This window comes from Scomber japonicus, chromosome 5, assembly GCF_027409825.1.
Source record: "Scomber japonicus isolate fScoJap1 chromosome 5, fScoJap1.pri, whole genome shotgun sequence".
NCBI lineage: Eukaryota > Metazoa > Chordata > Actinopteri > Scombriformes > Scombridae > Scomber > Scomber japonicus.
This window is the reverse complement of record NC_070582.1, coordinates 7,860,439-7,879,559: the sequence shown is the minus strand read 5'-3', so window position 1 is coordinate 7,879,559 and position 19,121 is coordinate 7,860,439. Positions and strand designations below refer to the sequence as shown.

Here is a 19,121-nt window from a genome sequence, read left to right as displayed (position 1 = left end):
CCTAGGATAAACAACATGGTGAACGGAAGTGAGCCAAAGCTGCAACTGATACATTTCACCACCATGTGGCGCCAGAATACCATAGAGTACAGCAGGTTGATAAATGTGTTGAAGATCCCTACCATACATTGCACACATGGATTTAATCTCAGGGACATTTATATATTGCAGATTTATTGACACAGAGATTGTTTACTTTTTTACTTTTGTTTACATTTTTTTCCTTTTTACCACTTTCACCCCTACACTGCTACGTTATGTCCTTGCTGTGTCAATTTGAATTTCTCCGAAGGGGGATCAATAAATGTACATCTTATCTTATTATATCTTAAATACTCTGCTTGGAGCATTGTTTGTCCGATATGATTTTCCCCACAAAAATGTTAAAATTATACCATTCTTTAAATCCTTAAAATGGCATCTACTCCTTCTCCCTCATTAAAAAATGACAGAATCAATGAATATGCTGCTGGACACAAGATGTCTCCTACAATTTATAGCTTCAGTTTCATTTTCCAGACATTTTATCGAAAAGCTACTTTTGAGGTTTGATACAACATAAGCAGGATTTAGTCAGGAGAGAGTAAGTGCCATAAAGCTATAGTTAGAGTCCAGTATGGATGAAGGTGCCAAAAGGCAGTGCACAGAGGCAATGCATAGAGTGCATATAGGTAGAATTTTTCCAGTCCATTAAATGCAGATGGACTGAGGGTTGGGTCTTTAGTCTTTCCCTAAAGATTGAGAGGGACTCTGCAGGTCGGATTTAGTTTGGAAACTTGTTCCACCAGTAGGAAACTACAGAAGAGTCTGGATAGCAACTCAGGGCCGTGTTGTGGTGATTGTACCAGGCACCTTTCATTAGTCAGAGCGTAGTCAGTGGGAGGGAGCATATACCTGAATAAGGGAGTTCAGGTAGGCGGCAGCTGTTTTAGTTGCGGCTGTGTCAGGGTTTTGAATACGAATTTGAATTTTTCCCACTCTCATTGAAAGGCCACTGTCAGTGTACGCTTCAAGTTTCCATATCACACTTTCATAAGCTGAATATTAAACTAGTTGTGATATCACAAGTCAAGGTCCTAGGCCCACTCTTTAAAAACTTTGTAACATTTTCTGCTGCACTACTCTGCACATTGAAGCTCAAACAAGCTCTAACAAAAGAAAAGCACATATTTGAGTGGAGCTGGACTTTGTAAATGATCTCACTTACTAAGACCAAGAAAGTCTGTCCAATTGCCCAGATGTCAGTGTTAATAAAACATAAAAGGGATTATCTTTGTCAACATATACAATTTCTATTTCTAAACTTTCGCCTGTTTAATACTGGTGTGAATCTATTTATAAAGTTTGCAAAGAGACAATTGGGAGAGGTGGAACAAAACAGTCTAACGTTACTGGATTTGAAAAGTAGAAACGTTTTTTTTAGCAGCCTTTTTTGTTTGAAACTTTTTGCTCTCGTATTCAGGTTTTCAGTGTTTCTGTTGCACTCCACATGCTTACCTGAGCAGGTGGTGCATTCAAGTCACAGTAGATGAGGCCATATGGCCAGTCACAAGTAGAACAGAAGGTATAGTACTTATTTCAAGTTTTTGTTGTTTGGTGTTGGTTTCTATTTCAATGTGTCTGATGAAAAAATTTGTTAATTTATTGATTTTTTGCATGTAATCCTGCCTTAAATTGTTGCCCCATTGTTTTACAATTACCACCCTTTGCATAGCTGAATCTAAAACCATGTTAAGTCAAATCAATCACTGATCATGCTGTTTAAAATGGCAACATGTCATCACTGGTTTTGTTGTGGGTATGTTGACGAAAAATGGGCATTAAATGTGAAATGTCCCGTTTAACTTGATAATATTTTAAACCTTCATACAAAAAATATGCCTGATCATGTACAGTTGCTTTACAGTAACTAAGCCTTCTTTTCTTTTATGAAATTAAATGTTGAGATTGGCATAATCTGAGCATACAGACATAAATAATTATCACACTGACTGAAATTAACATTCAGTTTATTCATTCAAGAAAAAAAAACAGCTTGGTATCAGAGTAAAAACAAACAACAGCCGGCTTGAAGTGCAACGCTGTTCCGTTCTGTCTTCAGAGACGAAGAGATCAAGTTGATCCTCCGCAGTTGTTGAACTGAACCAAATAATATTTGAAAAGATGTGTCAGTTTGTTTTAGGGCTTCCTGCATGCCAGGTGGGTGGAGTTCACCACAAAGCGAGCTCAGCGACTGCCAGAGCGATTTGACGATCACAGGGGAGGTTAAAAAGACAACTTAGTATTTTTCTCTGTGATGGATGACTTGGTTGATGATTTTTGTGGCCTGACTGGCTTCACTCCATCCATCTACTGTTTCAAGCTTGGTGAACAGACTCTACGGATTATTTGCAAACACTAGTTGCTCTATGTTGCATCACAGTCCACATTAAGTGCTCTGTCCCTTATAGACAACATCCTCCCTGTCGTTTCAGTCCGTCCTGGTTGACCGCTAGTCCAACTGATCAGAAATATCATTTAACCGCGCAGCTCCATGTTAAAGAGTTCAAACACAGGCTGCTGGAAATGTGTCCCATCCGTGTTGTTTTTTCCACACATGCTGGTTCAGTCTGAAACAGGAAGCTGATGAGGACTGTGCTGCTGTGAGCTACTTCTTTCATAGTCCAACTGGCTCACAGTCGTCCTGTTCCTCATCTGCAGAGAGAAGAAAGAACATATGCAGCAGCTCTAGGTCACTTTGTGTGTTTTTGAGGTTTTGGGGGCTCAATAAAAACATATGATCAGCTTTATATAGCCACTAATTGTGGTACAATAACAGAAAAGTGATATGTCTTGTAATAAATTGTGGTGCTGCATTATGACTAAATGGTTGCATTATTGGCTACCAGCAAAGACTCGCAGTAAAATTTTATTTTATTTTTACATCTTTTGGTAAAAAGTAATAAATCTGAATTTTAATAAATCTTTTAAAGACAAATGAAATACTATACTAAAAATATGATGCAACAGTCCAACAAAAGCTTTAAAGGATAAATCTCATGATATTCAATATTTCTAAAAAAAAAACATCTGTGAATTGATCTTTAAACAATATCCAAAGTCTAATATACTCTAATATATATATCATAATCTTTCTGTCTTTTTTTTTCAATCAATGACACACACCATTGCACTGGGCGACATGTTCCTTCATTACCATGAACACACATACTATAGTTTATGATGAATCAATCCCTAATACATCATCTTGCTGCTGGAAATACTCACTAGAGCAACAATGTGTATTAATCTGAAAATAGTCCTCAATAAATGCACTATTTCCTCCAGTTTGAATAAAGTTATTTTTTGGCTGGGGTTTTTAGACTTGGGGGTTGGGGAAATCATTAAGTATTTGGAGACAGAAAAACATATAAACATGTTAAATCAAGTACAATGCTAGATTTACCTTTCACTAGTAATCTAAGACTGACTTTATGAGAAAGTTAAACCACATTCTCCAAACTTTGATAATCTCTTTGAGGATTTAAACTCTTTTATGTGCACCAAGAAGCCTTAAATCCCTTCAATTATACACACTGTGTGCCTTGGAGCACATTTTTATATGGCATAGATAATAATGAGCTCACATTGTTGCCTGATGCCTTTTAAACCACAATAAAAATGTCTAACACAGTTAAGCGAGAGAGAGAAACGTCTCTTCCACTTAATGTATCAGCAAACTCATATTTTTTTAACTTATATGATGAGTTAAGACTTGGTCTCAGCACCACTTCCTTTATCAGCAAATGATAAAATTAACATTTTATTACTAGTATTTCATTCTTTATCTTATCTTTTACAGGAGTGTTGTATGACCAAAATCAAAAGGCCATTTGTCTAATATGGCTTCATTTCATTTCATTAAATTGATCTCATATTATCCAGGTTTGGCATGAACAGCATGTCAGATACACAAATATATAATTCACGAAGGGCGAAAACCAAGAAAAATATCCATATAGTATAAAAAGCAGTGGTCCAGTGGTCACATTTATGTAAGGTCTTTGACAAACGTTGAAATAAATCTAAAAAAAAAAATCCAACATCAACAAATCTATTTGAGTCTTGGGAAACCGTTATAAAGACTTAGAGCATTTTAGAAGCCAAACATACCTTCACTGTAGCCATTTTATCAAAATTATAGAGAGAGTTGAAGCCACATTTCTAAAGAGGCCTCCCATTTTAAAACAATCCAAACTAAATAGGAGGCACATGTTTAAAAGACACCTCATTTCTCGCCTCAGTTAACAATAAAATGGATTAAAACCGTCTGCGTTAGTCCTCCAAATGATCACATTTTTGACTTTTGAAAAAATAAAGTGATCTCCTTAAGTTGTTTTAACATGAACTCTGAATGACCTAAAACCAACCAAAGTTAAAACTCTTCCAGAGTCCATCTAGTGTCCAGTGCGGTGTTGTGTATTTTATGAGCTGTAGTTTTACTGTTAGTATCTTAATGGTAGGTTGTGCTGCTGATGGCTTTAGGGAATGTTTTTGAACTGGGGCAGATCCTTCATAATTGTGGATTCTGTGGTATTTGTTGCACTTGCTTTCAACCTTCACTCGACCGACCCATCTGCCCCCGCAGCCAACAACGGCTCACACACCCATCAAGAGGCTCGATAAAGGAAAGTCTAGTCCCTCAGGATTTAGACTACAGACCTGTGCAAACGTGCAGGCAGCCTCACATGTTGGTCAAATGACAGCGAAAGGTTTTGTTTTTTTAAAAAGAGGACGTTGCAGTTTACGCTGTTTGTCTTCACCACTACAGATGTATGATTAAAAACACCAATGACGGTAAAATCATGTGACTACTACATACACCACACTCCTGTAAAGCAAAGGTACAAGACAGGAAAAAAGACGTAATAGAGATTCATCAAAATTTCTTTGGACAGACACTTCACTCGCAGCTTTCCAAAACACAATTTGGATTTTGCCCTTGAAGCTTAAATCCATCACCTTCCTAATGTTTAAACTACTACTTCAGAAATACTGAAATTCACTGAAAATGAAATCTAACAACCAGGTGACAAGCACAAATATGTTCTTGATTGAAGTGATGAAAGTGACACAAGGTGACAGAAAAGAGTATTTACTTTTGGACTGTTTTGCCTACTTGTTTCTGGAATTGATGTGATCGTAAATTACAATATAACAATTAAATAAAACATTTGTAGCAATAGTTCTCTAAAAATTCTGTAAATCAACATGAATTAGTATGGTAAACTTAAGTAACGTGTCACAAAGGTCACACTTGTATTACCTGCACAACGTTCCCATCAGCCACAACTGTACTTTATTTAGTGCTAATTGGTTCGTATGCTAACCACTGTGCCTGAGAACAACCAGTACTGTTGCTGGGTTTGGTGACTTTTAAAGGTGTAACGTGTAGAATTTAGTGGCATCTAGCAGAATGGACTTGGCAGAAATGAAATATAATGTTTTAATTAGTGTATAATCACCTGAAAATAAGAATCCTTGTGTTTTTGTTAACTTAGAATGAGGCCTTTATATCTATAAAGGGAGCAGGTCCTCTTCCACAGAAGCCACCATGTTTCTACAGTAGCCCAGAACAGACAAACTAAACACTGGCTCTAGAGAGAACTTTTCTGTTTTTTATGAGTTTCATAGTCACTGTCCGTTCTCCCACATGTTTAGAGGGGGAGGGGGATGGAAGAGGTATTCAGTCGGTTGCAATCTGCAACCTCACTGCTGGATGCCACTCACATTTACACACTGCACCTTTAAGACCTCTTCAGCTTTTTTTTTAAGTGCCTCGCAGAAAATCTTGTAACTTTTTGAGCAGTTGCCAATATTCCTGAGTGAATGTGCTCTCATGTGGTTGTGTCTCTCTGGACAGACTGACTTCAGTAAGTGGAGGAAAGCAGCAGCAGGTTCAGTCGACCAGCCAAGCCAGAAACATGAATGAGCTGTGAACTTATCAATGATTCCCATTGTTGAGGACACATGTTCAAAATCTCAGACAGTACGGGAGAGACATTATCTGCCTTTATAGGATGACTGTGTATTCTAAATCATTTGGTATGTATTTTCTAGAGTGGAACGTTGACCTTTTCCTGGCATTGTGGATCACTCCTACAGGATGTAGCATTTAGCTTCAGCTGAGGCTCTTCAGAAGTGCTTCTCATTACCGGGTTGTGGAATAGCACAGGAAATGATGCAGGTTTCTGTTTCAATTTAGAGAAATTCTAAAGATGATGTTGTAATCATTCAGCATGAATTTATTTGCTTGATCCTCCTTGATTTGTAAGCTGTGACTTGTGACTTAATACAATGACTTATAAAGCTGCACTCATCCTTTCTTTGGCCAATAGGGGACAGAGGAACTTCTTAACAACCTGACACACCTCTGGCATATTATTATGTAATGAAGATTTGGCAGATAACATGTTGACATACCTATTTACATATCCTGCAGTCTAGCTGCTGTTTGATTTTCTTCACCAGCTCGTTGCTCACTTGGTCTGCTGAAGGGTTAGTACAGTCAATCAGACCTTGTTTGCTATTGTAAGCAACCACTTTCCTTTTTACATGTCAGTATAAAACAAGATTTCTAGCACATTAAAAGTTTTACTAATATCTATGCTAGTGTAGGTTTAAGTCTATAGTCTAGTCATATTTGGCAACCACACCAGCAACCAGTTTGGTTCAAAAGTAAATCAGCAGTTTTATAAAGGGTGGTGGATACAATGACAAATTTGGCTCACAAATTTCTTAAAATGAAAGATATTCAAATGTATTAAAGGCCCAGGGTGTAAGATTTAGTGGCATCTGGTGGTGAGGTTGCAACCAACTGATAATGCCTCCCCTTCAATCTCCTTTTCCAAGTGTGTAGGAGAACCTACAGTGGCCACGTAACTCATGAATAACACGAAAGACCCTCTCTAAAGCCAGTGTTTTGTTTATCTGCTGTGGGCTACTGTAGAAACATTGAATGTAGAAGGGGACCTGCTCCATTTATAGATATGAAAGATTCATCCTAAACTAAGGAAAATACAACAGTTTTTAGTTTTAGGGGATTATACACTAACTAAAACAAACGTATGAATATTATAGTCCATTTCTGCTAGATGCTACTAAATTCTACACACTGCACCTTTAAGTCATTTCCCAATTATCAGACAGCAATCCATTTTCTTAAGCTGTCCTCTGAATTGGAGACATGTTTATCCAACCATGCTAAATGCCTTAATACAAACCTTTTCAGAGATAATATTCTGAAACATATCTTAGCATGGATTCTCTTGCTAGTGTCAGCCGCCCCTGGTTTGAAGTCTAATGTCTACATATGGTCATATTTGGGATGAGCTTCTGAGTTCACTTGTATACCTTCCAGATATCTGAGCGCATGGTTTAGTTCCAACTGTCAGAACGGCTGTCGAGGACTGTAATTCATCGACATCAGAATATTACCTCTTATTGAGGCTGCCTCTCAGTGCTGCCGTTAAGATGACCTCCTTCATAGTCCAGCTGGCACAGGATCATGTTGTTCTTGAGGAAAAACTTGTCTCCCACGCAAAATCTGCAGAGAGACATAAAAATATGGAACTGGGTCTTGGGTCTCGCATGAGCTGAAGTGAATCATGAGGTCCCAAAGGAGCATTTCAGGCATATTTTCAGCATACACACTGCAATGGTAATCAGAAAATTAATCTTGCATGATTGCTGCCTGATTAACTATCCAAGTGATATACAAAGTCTTTAACCCCTTGAGGTTTTTCAGCCTGCGCAGTAAAAATTTCATCACATTCTGATTACAATGCGTTGGTAATACGCTCATAATGACCAACGAGTTCACCTTCCAGAGTGCACTTGTACACCTCCCAGATAAGTCAACTGAATTTGATCTCCCCGGCTAATTGCTCCCCTAATCTTACCTCTGGCGGCAGAGCTGACAGGCGAAGCAGTCTAAATGGTAGACGTTGTCTCTGGCTCTCATCACCATCTCAAAGGCAGGGATCAGCTTACTGCAGGCTGCACAGTTCCCCGTCACCCCAAAGAGCCTGCAGAGAGAAGGAGGGCGACAAGCAGACCTGTAGTCTGGACCCACTTAGATGCATTTCAGACAAGAGCTAAAAGGAAGGGGGGGTAGCCTAAAATAAAGGGAGGACAAGCCCAAAAACTAATACTTTAGTTCAACAGGCCCCTGACTCTGAGTGTCACGGATGTTGCTCATGAAAATAATGACTTTAATAATCACTGTTTTAGAGTGACAATCATTTCCTGTAACTATTTCTGCTCCTAATAATGCAGCACTCACATCAAATTATAGAGATGCTGCCAAGTGAGACAAAACATTAAATCAGCCTCGTAGTTGCAATTATGATTATGACAGAAGAAAGACATTTTACAGTTTACTACCATAGATGACAAAGAAAAGCAGCAAATACTGACATTTTAGAGGCTAAATCTCGACATAAATGACACAATTCATCGGTCATAAAAATAGTTGCTGGTTAACTTTATGTCCATCAACAAATTGATTAAATTATTTTAGCACCTCTATAAAAAGGGTGTCAACAATTCTTCACAGCCAATATTGTAGATATACTGATACTGACATTCGCAATTAGCTAATTACAGACATACAGCTGAGATAGTTTATTGCAAACAACTTATAAATGCGGTTCTTAAAATTTTGAGTAGATGTCAAGAAATAAGAACATTTAAAAAATAAACTAAATTGACTATATAGCATTAGACAAATAGTCATAAGTTACGTGTAAACCGACAACTTTAAAGAAACCATATGGTTATAGTTATACTTCCTATATATCTGTGAATGTATATACTATCTGATCTATTGTTCCCTTAAAATCTACAGAAATTAAGCGGCACTAAATGTATTTGTTACAATATTTATGCTCTAAAGTCGAGTGGTGCATTATACCTGTATTTTTATCTAGTAAGTAAATCATTACATACAGTTTCATTGACATAGATTCCCAAAGTCTGTACTCAAGTACCTTCTTAAAAATCTACTTAATCCTACATTCAAAATCATTCACAAGCTACTTATCAGCTATTTATTAATTGCCAGTAAGCTCCTAATTTGTCCCTTATTTATTCCTGGATAACAACTACAAAAAGTTAATTCAAGAAAAATAAATCAATCAAAGCTGAAGAGTTAAAAAAGGTATGTGAGCAAGGTCACAATTAAAGTGAAAAAAGCTAATTTAGCCTCCTTTTCCCACTGGTGTATATGGTGTGATTAAAGGCTTATCAGGGCAGGTAACCAGCCCTGAATAATGGCGTTAACTTCATTGAAACAATGTTCTTTGTTTTCTGCCAGCATGGTGTGAAGACAGAGTACCTTCTTTTTTTCTCTCTCTCTATTTTATCAATCTACTGCTGCTGCTTCAGGAGACTTCCATTTGTTGAGACATTTTTGCCACATAAGAGCTGCAGCTCAGCAGCCACTTAGTGTTCAGAACATTAAATATAAAAGCTTTCACGAGCTGGATATAACTTGTTTCACCACTGCATTAAATCTGCAGAATCTCAGAGATTCCCTGTTATGAAAATGCCACAATTTATATGAAAATGTCACTTACTTTAAGAACTAGATGGGTGTTTTTCCCCCTCATTACACTGACGTTTGAGGAAAGTACTTGAGAGTCAATTTATTACGCTCTGAAAATAACAATTCATCCAGCAACATTTGAACCGTGTCCTCAGACTACCTGAAAACAAACCCTGTGTTGTTTTAAATGCTATGTGACTCAGTGCTGACCAGCCGCAGATTGCCTCACCTCTTATTCACCTCTAGAAGAACGAACATAACGGCCTGCCTGACACACATGAGGATAAGCGGCTGCCGTTGATTTCCATATTCCATTAGAGGCCAAACAGAAAAGGAGGTTTGGGAGGAACCATTATGAAAAACGACATCGGGTCAGAGGGAGGGAGGAAAGCGTCAAGCATGAGTATCCCAGAGCTTCAGTCAACAAATGAAAAACGTCATCAAACGAGAGACCAACGCGGGAACAAAAGCGAGTCCTAATTAACAGAATGTTCTGATCTAACGAGCCTGAGTCCTGAGCAGGCACCTGGTGGGGTTTTTTCCTTCTTAACGAGAGTACGAAGCTCAATGCTAATTCTCTACTAATGGTCCAATTAAAAGAAATCACATGGTTTTAATCCTGCTCTTCAAAGGCTTTTGGTCTGCACCCTCGCAATGATGAGGAAAACAGGAGGCAATCTAGCCAATTTAACTGTCAAAAGGGGTTTTGGTCTCTTAAGTGCAGCACAGCTAATGAGAGACTTAGCTCCAACCAAATCCAGCTGGATTGTACATGAGACTAACACATGAGTTCAGCAATGTGGCTGAGATATCAGGAGTTCTCCTGCTGACCTGACACCAGACGTCGTTACTTCAGGCAGGAAAATCAGGGGTATATAGCTCTCAGAGGAGCTGTTTGAACCAGGTTGAAGTCTGTTTAGAAGCGGTGTCATCGAGATTCATGGTCAAAAGATTGTAAAGGTTGAAACCTGTTTAAAATCCAAGTATATTTAAAACATAACCTACTTACTTATATACTCATTGTGCATCACGGGCACGAGACATCTGGTGATTAATAACCAGTCGAAGGATTTTAAAGTTGTCCAAGCAATCCGAAACATTTATCTTTATCTGGAGAGTTCAGAATGAGTGTTTGAAGTGCTTTATAGTCTGTTAAGTGTTTCTATATAAACTTCTTACTCTATTACATAGCAGAGAAAGGCTTAGAGACACTTGAGTATGAGGTTTCCTTGATTTGAAGCAATGTAATTGAAGCCGTACTTTAACATTTTGGGAAATATGCTTTTTTGTTTCCTTGCCAAGAGTTAGATGAGAAGATCGACACCACTTAATATGCTGCTGGAGCCAACAGCTGGTTAGTAACATTTAAGACTGGAAACAAGAGGAAACAGCTAGCACCTTTGGGTCTGTCTGGAGGTAACAAAATCTGCCTACCAGCAAAAGCTCACTAATTATAATGTTATATCTCGTTACAGCTAAGGTGTAAAAACGACAATTTGCCACTTTACGAGGGGTTATGTGCCGGGCGATTTCATGGCTGGGAGCAGAGACTTTAGAAAGTTACTGGTCTTACATAACATAACACATAACTCCTTGTAAAACTGCAAATTGCCATTAGACAGGGCCAGTATTTTCAGTCTTTATGCTAAGCTACGCTAACTGGCAGCTGGCTTTAGCTACATAATTAGAGTAAACACGTCAGAGTGGTATTTATCTTCTCAACAAATTCTCTGCATGAAATAACCCGGCATATAACCCCTCGTAAAACAGCTTAAAATGGTTGTTTTCACACCTTGAATGTAACAAGTTCTAATAATGAATGAGCTTTAGAGGTGCTGGTAGGCAGATTTAGTTACATTTAGACAGAGTTATACCTGTTTCCCCCTGCATCCAGTTATATATGCTAAGCTAAGCTAACCAGCTGCTGGCTCAAGCTTTATATTTAGTTGATGAGAAAGCACAAAAAAAAGGAAGCTAAATTTTAATGATTAATTCCTCTCTCCTGGTATAACTGTGACTCAGTGAAGCCCCCTCATCTTGGTTTTGCATATTTCTGCATTACCAAATGTTCACATCTGTTTTCTCTGTTGCTCCATCCTCTCATTCCTCTTGCTTTTAACTGTTTATTGTCTGATAAGTAAAGTAAAATTGGCACAAAAGTGTTCATTAAAAAGTTAGAGACATGATCCAATGTACTGACTTCACAGTGTACTCCTTTAATAAAGACCTGAAACATACTGTTCATTTCAAACTGTGTGAAGTCACTGTTAAAGTTGACTGTTGCTTTCTTGAGTTGACTACAGCTCTCGTAACTCTCTCTACTTTCAAATACGTTCACAAGAAAGTATTATTACTATTAGTACAGTGGACAAGCAGAGAAATATGTATCAACAGCATCCAACATGATGACTCAAAGTAGATTCAAGAAAGATCCAAACATGGATAAAACATGCTTGGACTCATATTCTATTTATTTAATGAGGTAATTGGGATTAATGGGCTGTAAATGTGTTCTCTTCTTTGCACTGTGTGTAGGAGAGCTACTGGAAGTGAGAGTCAAATTCCTTAAACGTGTCAACATACTCAGTCAATAAGGTTCTGATTATGGGTTTTGTAAAGGGACGTGTCGCAGCTTCTGAGTCGTCAAGTTTCGGGGCAAAAAAACAGTTGATTTGTGAAGTACAATTTGGCTGTTTGTGTTGACTTCCTGAGTTCAGCTTTTGTGTGTTTTTATAGCACATGCAGTCATGTGTTTGTACATTTTTTCAGGCACAGCTAATGAGCCTTGATAGCAAAGGAATCGTATCTCATGCCCACGTCTGTCCTCGGGGAAGTCACAAACCCACACTTTGCCCACTCAAATTCCTGAATTGTTTCAAGCAAATAAACGTCTCTGTTCCCATAGCAGTCCTCCTCCTCTGAAAACCATTATCATTATTTTACTTGGATGCTCATTCTTCTAATCTTTTGTTTTTTGACATACAAAAAAATATGCACATAAGCTCTAATTACAACAACAGTTCTCCATTTGTATCAAAGATGCCAAAACCTTAATGAAGACATATAATGTGAACGTTTATCTTTCCCCTCTGACACTCCCTATCCATCTTTGGCAGCCGTACCTCAGGTAGTCCCTGCGGCAGAGGATGAGGTTGGCCCGGGTGTAGAGGGTGGAGCCCACGCGGCCCAGGCGGCAGTCACAGCAGGCACACTTCAGACAGTCCTCATGCCAGTACCTGTCCAACGCCTGCAGCATGAAGCGGTCCCTGATCTTCCCGTTGCAGCCGGCGCAGCCTCTCGGCTTCTCTCTGGATTGGAGGGACACGAGAGACACACCTGGCAGGAGACAGTCCAACAGGTAGAAAATAATGACAAGGACAGAAACAGAGACAGTTGTTAGTAAATGTGTGTAAAGAAAAGCAAAAATCCAAGACACTCAAGAGATATAAGATGCTAGAAAGAAACATTTAATCATTATAAATTCATTGCTGAATGTCACAGACACTACAATAAATGTCAGTTAATTACAGTGATGTCTATTCCTTTAAACAATAACCAGTTAGGTCACCTTAAAGCAACAATTACTACAAATATGTGCCTATATTGGAATATTATACAATTATCATGGGCAAAAATGCCTGAAGTAACAGTAAAGTGATCATTAGGCAGACAAATAAGCTTCGAGTTCAGTGATTTTCTGCTATGAAGGACCAGAAAATAGTCAGCCTCATTCTTAATCTTCATTAAAGTATTTCACAGAGTTGACTGTGCATTGTTTTAATTGTCAAACTGTCTGCACTGTTTCATTTCTGTTGCTTACAATCCTTCCTAATCCTACAATATTTCTATTCTGCTTTCTTTTATAATGAACATAAAGTTTATAAAAAAGAGGAAATATGCATTCATATCAGTCCACACACACACACACACACACACACAGCAGACAGTAAACGTATCTCAGTTCATCTGTACTCACTCTCCTCCTTGTCCAGCACCATCCTTCTGGTAAACGACAACAAATCCAACTACGGGAGGGAGAAATGCCACCTAGGTCTTCTCCTGCGTGCAAGATAACACTAATGAACAAAGAGATTGTATGACACTAGATTACACTGTCAACGCGGAGTCGCTCAAAAACTTCAGCTCCGCTCCTCATTGTCCACGGAGAGAGAGAAACAGACCACAGAGTCGCTTTCTGCGTCTGAGGCGTTAAGGAAGAAAAAAAAAGAAGAAGAAGAAAAAAGCCAGTGGATGGAGGGAAAACAGGGTGCATGGACCTGGGATCACCTTGCAGACAGGAGAGATGTCCTCAAAATGAAGAGTGGCTGAGCCTTATCTGGGCTGATGTCAGAGCATAAGCATTTCTGTGTATGTAAAGGCTGCGGCTGCTCCTCTCAAATGAGCTCTGCTGCTCTGACTGAGTCTCTCTCTCTCTCTCGCTCTCTCTTTCCCTCTCTCCCTCTCTCTCTCTCTCTATCTGGCTGCAAAAAAAAAAAAAAAAAAAACTCCCACAGTCAAATGGTTTTTTCAATGCTGCGTGCTAATTATATAAAGTCATTATGCTCAGATCTGATAGTAACCGCCCCCTCCCTCTCTGAATCAATTATTCAATAGACAGTCACACACCAGGACAGCCCGGGCCTGAGGTGTTTTAGAATGAGCTTATTCAACTCCAAGGACACCAATTATCTCCAGGGCGCCCTGTAGTCAAAGCTGTGGCTTTTCAGCACGGCACGGCAGATGCAGCTCCTTGTGCGCGTGCGTGACTCTGTGCGCGCGCCAGTATTTTTGTGTGTAAGTGTTTGTGAGTGTGTGTGTGTGTATGCTTCATATGTTTACTTTTTTTTTTTAGCCTTGAAACGCTGGACCCTCTTATATGAATGCATTAAAAGGAATATTATAGGAACATTATTAGAATATATATATTTTTAAAGAATTAGTTATCTGTCTCTTTAATCCTGGTGGTAGTTAAATGAGTATAAAGTAGCTATAAAGTCATTACAAACTCAGTAGTATAGGGATCATATACTGCATAAGAGACACTATAAAAATAGCATAAAATAGTCAAAGATCACTATAAACTCAGTAGAGCTACATTACAGGTCTCTTCAGGAATATTATAGGTTAATTATAGGAATATTATAATAATAATATATAAAAACACAAAAAAACAGTTATATGTCTCTTTAATCCTGTTGGTAGTTACGTGAGTGTAACACAGCTTCAAAATCATTACAAACTCAGTGGTAGAAGGATTGTTTAGTGCATAAGGGACACTATAAAAATACCATAAAGCAGTCAAAGATCACTATAAACTCAGTAAAACAACATTACAGGTCTCTTCGGGAATATTATAGGTTAATTATAGGAATATTAGGCTATTATAATTATATAAAACCACTACAAAAACAAGCAGTTATCTGTCTCTTTAATCCTGGTGGTAGTTAAATGGGTATAAAGTAGCTATAAAGTCATTACAAACTCAGTAGTAGAAGGGTGATATACTGCATAAGAGACACCATAAAAATACCATAAAGCAATTAAAGATCACTATAAACTCAGTAGAGCTACATTACGGGTCTTTTCAGGAATGCTCTCGGATAATTATAGGGATGTTATAGGAATGTATAGGATTGAAAAACATGTAAGCTCTTCTGTTATAATAGTGGATTTATATGTTAAGTCGATAAATATTAAAGCTGGCAATGTTCTATCTTGTTCTGTCATCAAATCTCATTTTTCAAAACCAAAAGCAACAATAAACTGATCTACTTACAATCCAAAGCCTGATATATATTATTCGTCTGTGCTGTATACCTCAGTTGTTGTCCAAACATGTCGTCACTGTTATAATCCGGTGTCTCCCTAATCTGCTGTCACTCTCCCATTGCCCGCCCCCCGTGTGTGTGTGTGTGCGTGCGTGCGTGTGTTTGTGTGTGTGCGTGTGTGCGTGTGTGTGTGTGCATGTGTGTGTGTGTGTGTGTGTGCGTGCGTGTCTCTCTGATTGTGTGAGTGGAGACAGGTGTGCTGGAGTCAGAGCAGAGCCACACCAGCTGTACCTCATCACTGTTATCAAGCTCTCTACAAATACCCAGTTCTGCCACTATCACCCTGCCAGATCGTTGTGTTACCATGCTGCAAGCTACTCAACCTGCATTTATCCAGTTTCCTGCCTGTTGTAACCTGCTTTCCCACGCCTAACCTCGTTCCCGCTCTCCTGCAGTTCTGTATGCTCTGACTCCGGCCCCTCGTCTTGTGAGCCCTGCTTCCCTGCCCTGGATTCCCACTTTTCCCAGTTTCCAGCCCAGGCCTCAGCCTCGGACTTCCAGCTTCCAGCCCAAGCCCCAGTCCTCCAACTATCTACCCAAACCTCAGCTTCCTATAGTTTCCCAACTACCAACCCAGGCTTCCCAAAGTCTGTATTCCCCTTCTCCCAGCCTTTACAATAAATGCCTTTTCTCTATTATCTGTGTCTCCTCACCATTAAGTGTCTGCACTTGAGTTCAGTATCTCCATCCCATGTAACAGATACAGTTTGGGCACATTAGTTTATTTTTGCTCCAAAGAGTAATGACTTTGATTAAAATTGTAACTCTCAGGAGAGTAGTTCTGTGTAAGGCAGACGTCACTGAGTACGTATGGGAACACTGTTCAGTTAGCTTGTACTACATATCACAACCTCTTGACTTTGAGGTTAAAAATAAAATATAATGTAGTAGAAAAAAGTCAAGAGGCTGTCATGTTACACGACAGCAAAGTGAAAATACTATAAAGCAGCTATACTATGAACCTTTATACTTCTTATATGTGACTAAAACATCAAAAATATGCAAGGACACGCACATTGTCCCCAGGATGAAAATGTTTCACCTTGAGCAAAAAATTTGCACAGATCACGGAGCTTTATGAATCTGCTTCATGACAGATTCATACAGAAGACTTTAAAGAGACCAGTGATGCAGGAGAAATGTATGTAGCTTTTTAACCCTCCTGTTGTCCTTGAGTCAAGGAAGGAAGGAAGGGAGGGAGGAAGGAAGGAAGAAGAAAGGAAAGGAGGAAGGAAGGAAGGAGGGAAGGAAGAAGGGAGGAAAGGAAAGAAGGAAGGAAGAAAGGTAGGAAAGAAGGACAGAGGAAAGAAAGAGAGAAGGAGGGAGGGAGGAAAGAAGGAAGGGAGGAAGGAATAAGGAAGGAAAGGAGGGAGGAAGGAAGGAAGGGAGGAAAGGACAGAAGGAAGAAGGAAGGAAAAGAGGGAGGAAGGAGGGGAGGAAAGAAGGAGGGAAAAAAGGGGGATGGAGGAAGTACAGACAGAAGGAAGGAAGGAAGGAAAGAAGAATAAGACGGGGTCAATTTGACCCGGGAGGACAACACAAGGGTTAAAAAGTGGCTGACTGGTTTGATTTAACCCTTACATACTGTTCATATTCTGACTCATTATTAGTTTCTACACCAATTCACATTTATAAATAACCAATCAGTCATTAATACATGTTTGATTCAACCTTAATGAAGAGTGTATTTTATTTATTAATGGAAAAAACTATCACTACTTTATGGTCCAGGAAAAAATTTATAGATATATGGTGGCCGAGACCCGCCATAGCTGCAAATAAAAGTAACGCTGCAAACAAAAACAAACGATGCTGCAAATAAAAGAAACGCTGCAAATAAAAAGACACACCGCAGCAAACAAAAAAAACGCTGCAAATAAAAACAAACGCCGCTGCAAATAAAAGAAACACCGCAGCAAAAAAAATACAAAAAAAACACTGCAGCATATAATAAAAAAAACGTTGCAAATAAAAAAAGACACAACGGAAGTGGATTACCGGGGACTGTTTTTGCCGAAACACCGGAAGAAGAAACAACAACAACAGGACTACGAATTGGAAAACGAACAAGAAAGTAAGTGAAAATGGTAGTGTTTAATGTCGCTACATGTACTTTTTAATGTGTTATTTGGTCAGGCGATGTAGCCCCAGGTTTGAAGTTGAACTGGAGAATGCCGGTGTAGGTACCAGATCTGCTCGGGTGCCAGATCGGCTCGGGGTCCTGCGCACGCAGATGACGTCACGCGCAGGATTTAAAAAAACAAACTTTATTGTACATTCACATAGTTATATAGGCTAGAAACTTTATTGTACATTCACATAGTTATATAGGCTAGAACATGCGTGTTAGAAAGGCTAGATTGGCTCGGTTTTCGGAAGCCAATATATATATATATATATATATATATATATATATATATATATATATATATATATATATATATATATATATATAGTGTTAGAAAGGCTACATTGGCACGGTTTTCGGGTGTGTGTGTGTGTGTGTGCGTGCGTGTGTTATCATATAAATTAACAATACCACATAGATATGACGTTATGACCAGATAAATATGTATTAACACTTAACACTAATACATCACAGTCATTTGTTAGGGCTTTATAAGATCAAAATAATACGATGTAGGTTTCTCTTCGTTATGTCTCCGCTCACTCCTCCTTCTCCGTCTTCACCCTCGACCTGGCTGCGTATTTCCCTCTTTTTTTATATGGCTGTTACTACAGTTTCCATGGTTACTACCGAATACTGCCGTTCAGCCAATCACAGTGCGTGACGTCATCTGCGTGCGCAGGACCCCGAGCCGATCTGGCACCCGAGCAGATCTGGTACCTACACCGGTGTATTGTTAGCTTCGGCTGCAGACACTTAAAACACGTTGTTCCGCCGACGGGACGGGTCGGAGGTTGGGAGGTAGCCACAAGTCCTTCTGAATGTTTTAAACACCAACCCTTAAACATATATATTCATGCCGTACATTGTTAGAAAGCATAGGTTGCCCTGATTCATTCAAGACCACTCACGAATTATATGGTTGCTCACAGCCGTAATAGTATTAGCGATTGGCTCGGCTAGCCACTCAGCTAAAGTAAAAACAGCTATAATCTCTACATACCTTCAAAGTCTTCCCTTTATCCACAACGATCATCTTATGACTCAGGACTTTCTGTACAGCTCGCCAAGTATCCATTCTTGTGAAATATGAAATCCGTTTCCATAACATCGAAATACTTTCCTCAATATGTCAACATGTATTTAGTCCAACACGTAACGTAATAACACAAATAACAAACCATATACGGTCCCTTTTACGTCTTTTCCTGACCTACACGTACAAGCAACAACAACAACAACGACAGTAATAAGCTGCCGGAACTATGTAGCCGTCAGTTGTTTCCACTCTTGTTAGTGGTCTACCCGTGTTAGCCGAAGCTAACAATACAACAAGTTCGTTTTCCAATTCGTAGTCCTGTTGTTGTTGTTGTTTCTTCTTCCGGTGTTTCGGCAAAAACAGTCCCCGGTAATCCACTTCCGTTGTGGCTTTTTTTATTTGCATCGGTTTTTTTTTATTATATGCTGCGGTGTTTTTTTTTTTTGCTGCGGTGTTTCTTTTATTTGCAGCGGCGTTTGTTTTTATTTGCAGCGTTTTTTTGTTTGCTGCGGTGTGTCTTTTTATTTGCAGCAGCGTTTG

General features: G+C 39.0%; 1 protein-coding gene across 1 annotated transcript; it reads right to left on the bottom strand.

The window, feature by feature from the left end:
- Window positions 1-1,998: 1,998 nt before the first annotated feature.
- LOC128358702 (rhombotin-1-like) lies at window positions 1,999-13,651 on the bottom strand. The gene is made up of 5 exons (XM_053319059.1): window positions 13,563-13,651; window positions 12,709-12,922; window positions 7,941-8,066; window positions 7,477-7,585; window positions 1,999-2,694 (listed from the first exon to the last, which is right to left on the bottom strand). Exons 1-4 carry the CDS (start codon window positions 13,582-13,584, stop codon window positions 7,480-7,482), a joined length of 468 nt encoding a protein of 155 aa, XP_053175034.1. The 5' UTR covers window positions 13,585-13,651; the 3' UTR covers window positions 1,999-2,694; window positions 7,477-7,479.
- Window positions 13,652-19,121: the final 5,470 nt, after the last annotated feature.

What these genes read in the sequence shown, in the direction of transcription:
- LOC128358702 (XM_053319059.1), bottom strand. Translation starts at nt 13,584, where the DNA reads ATGGTGCTGGACAAGGAGGAGA. An exon ending in GGTGCTGGACAAGGAGGAGA is followed by an intron (nt 12,923 to 13,562) that starts GTGAGTACAGAT and finishes GTCTCCTGCCAG; the next exon opens with GTGTGTCTCTCGTGTCCCTC. An exon ending in TGTCAGCTCTGCCGCCAGAG is followed by an intron (nt 7,586 to 7,940) that starts GTAAGATTAGGG and finishes GTCTCTCTGCAG; the next exon opens with ATTTTGCGTGGGAGACAAGT.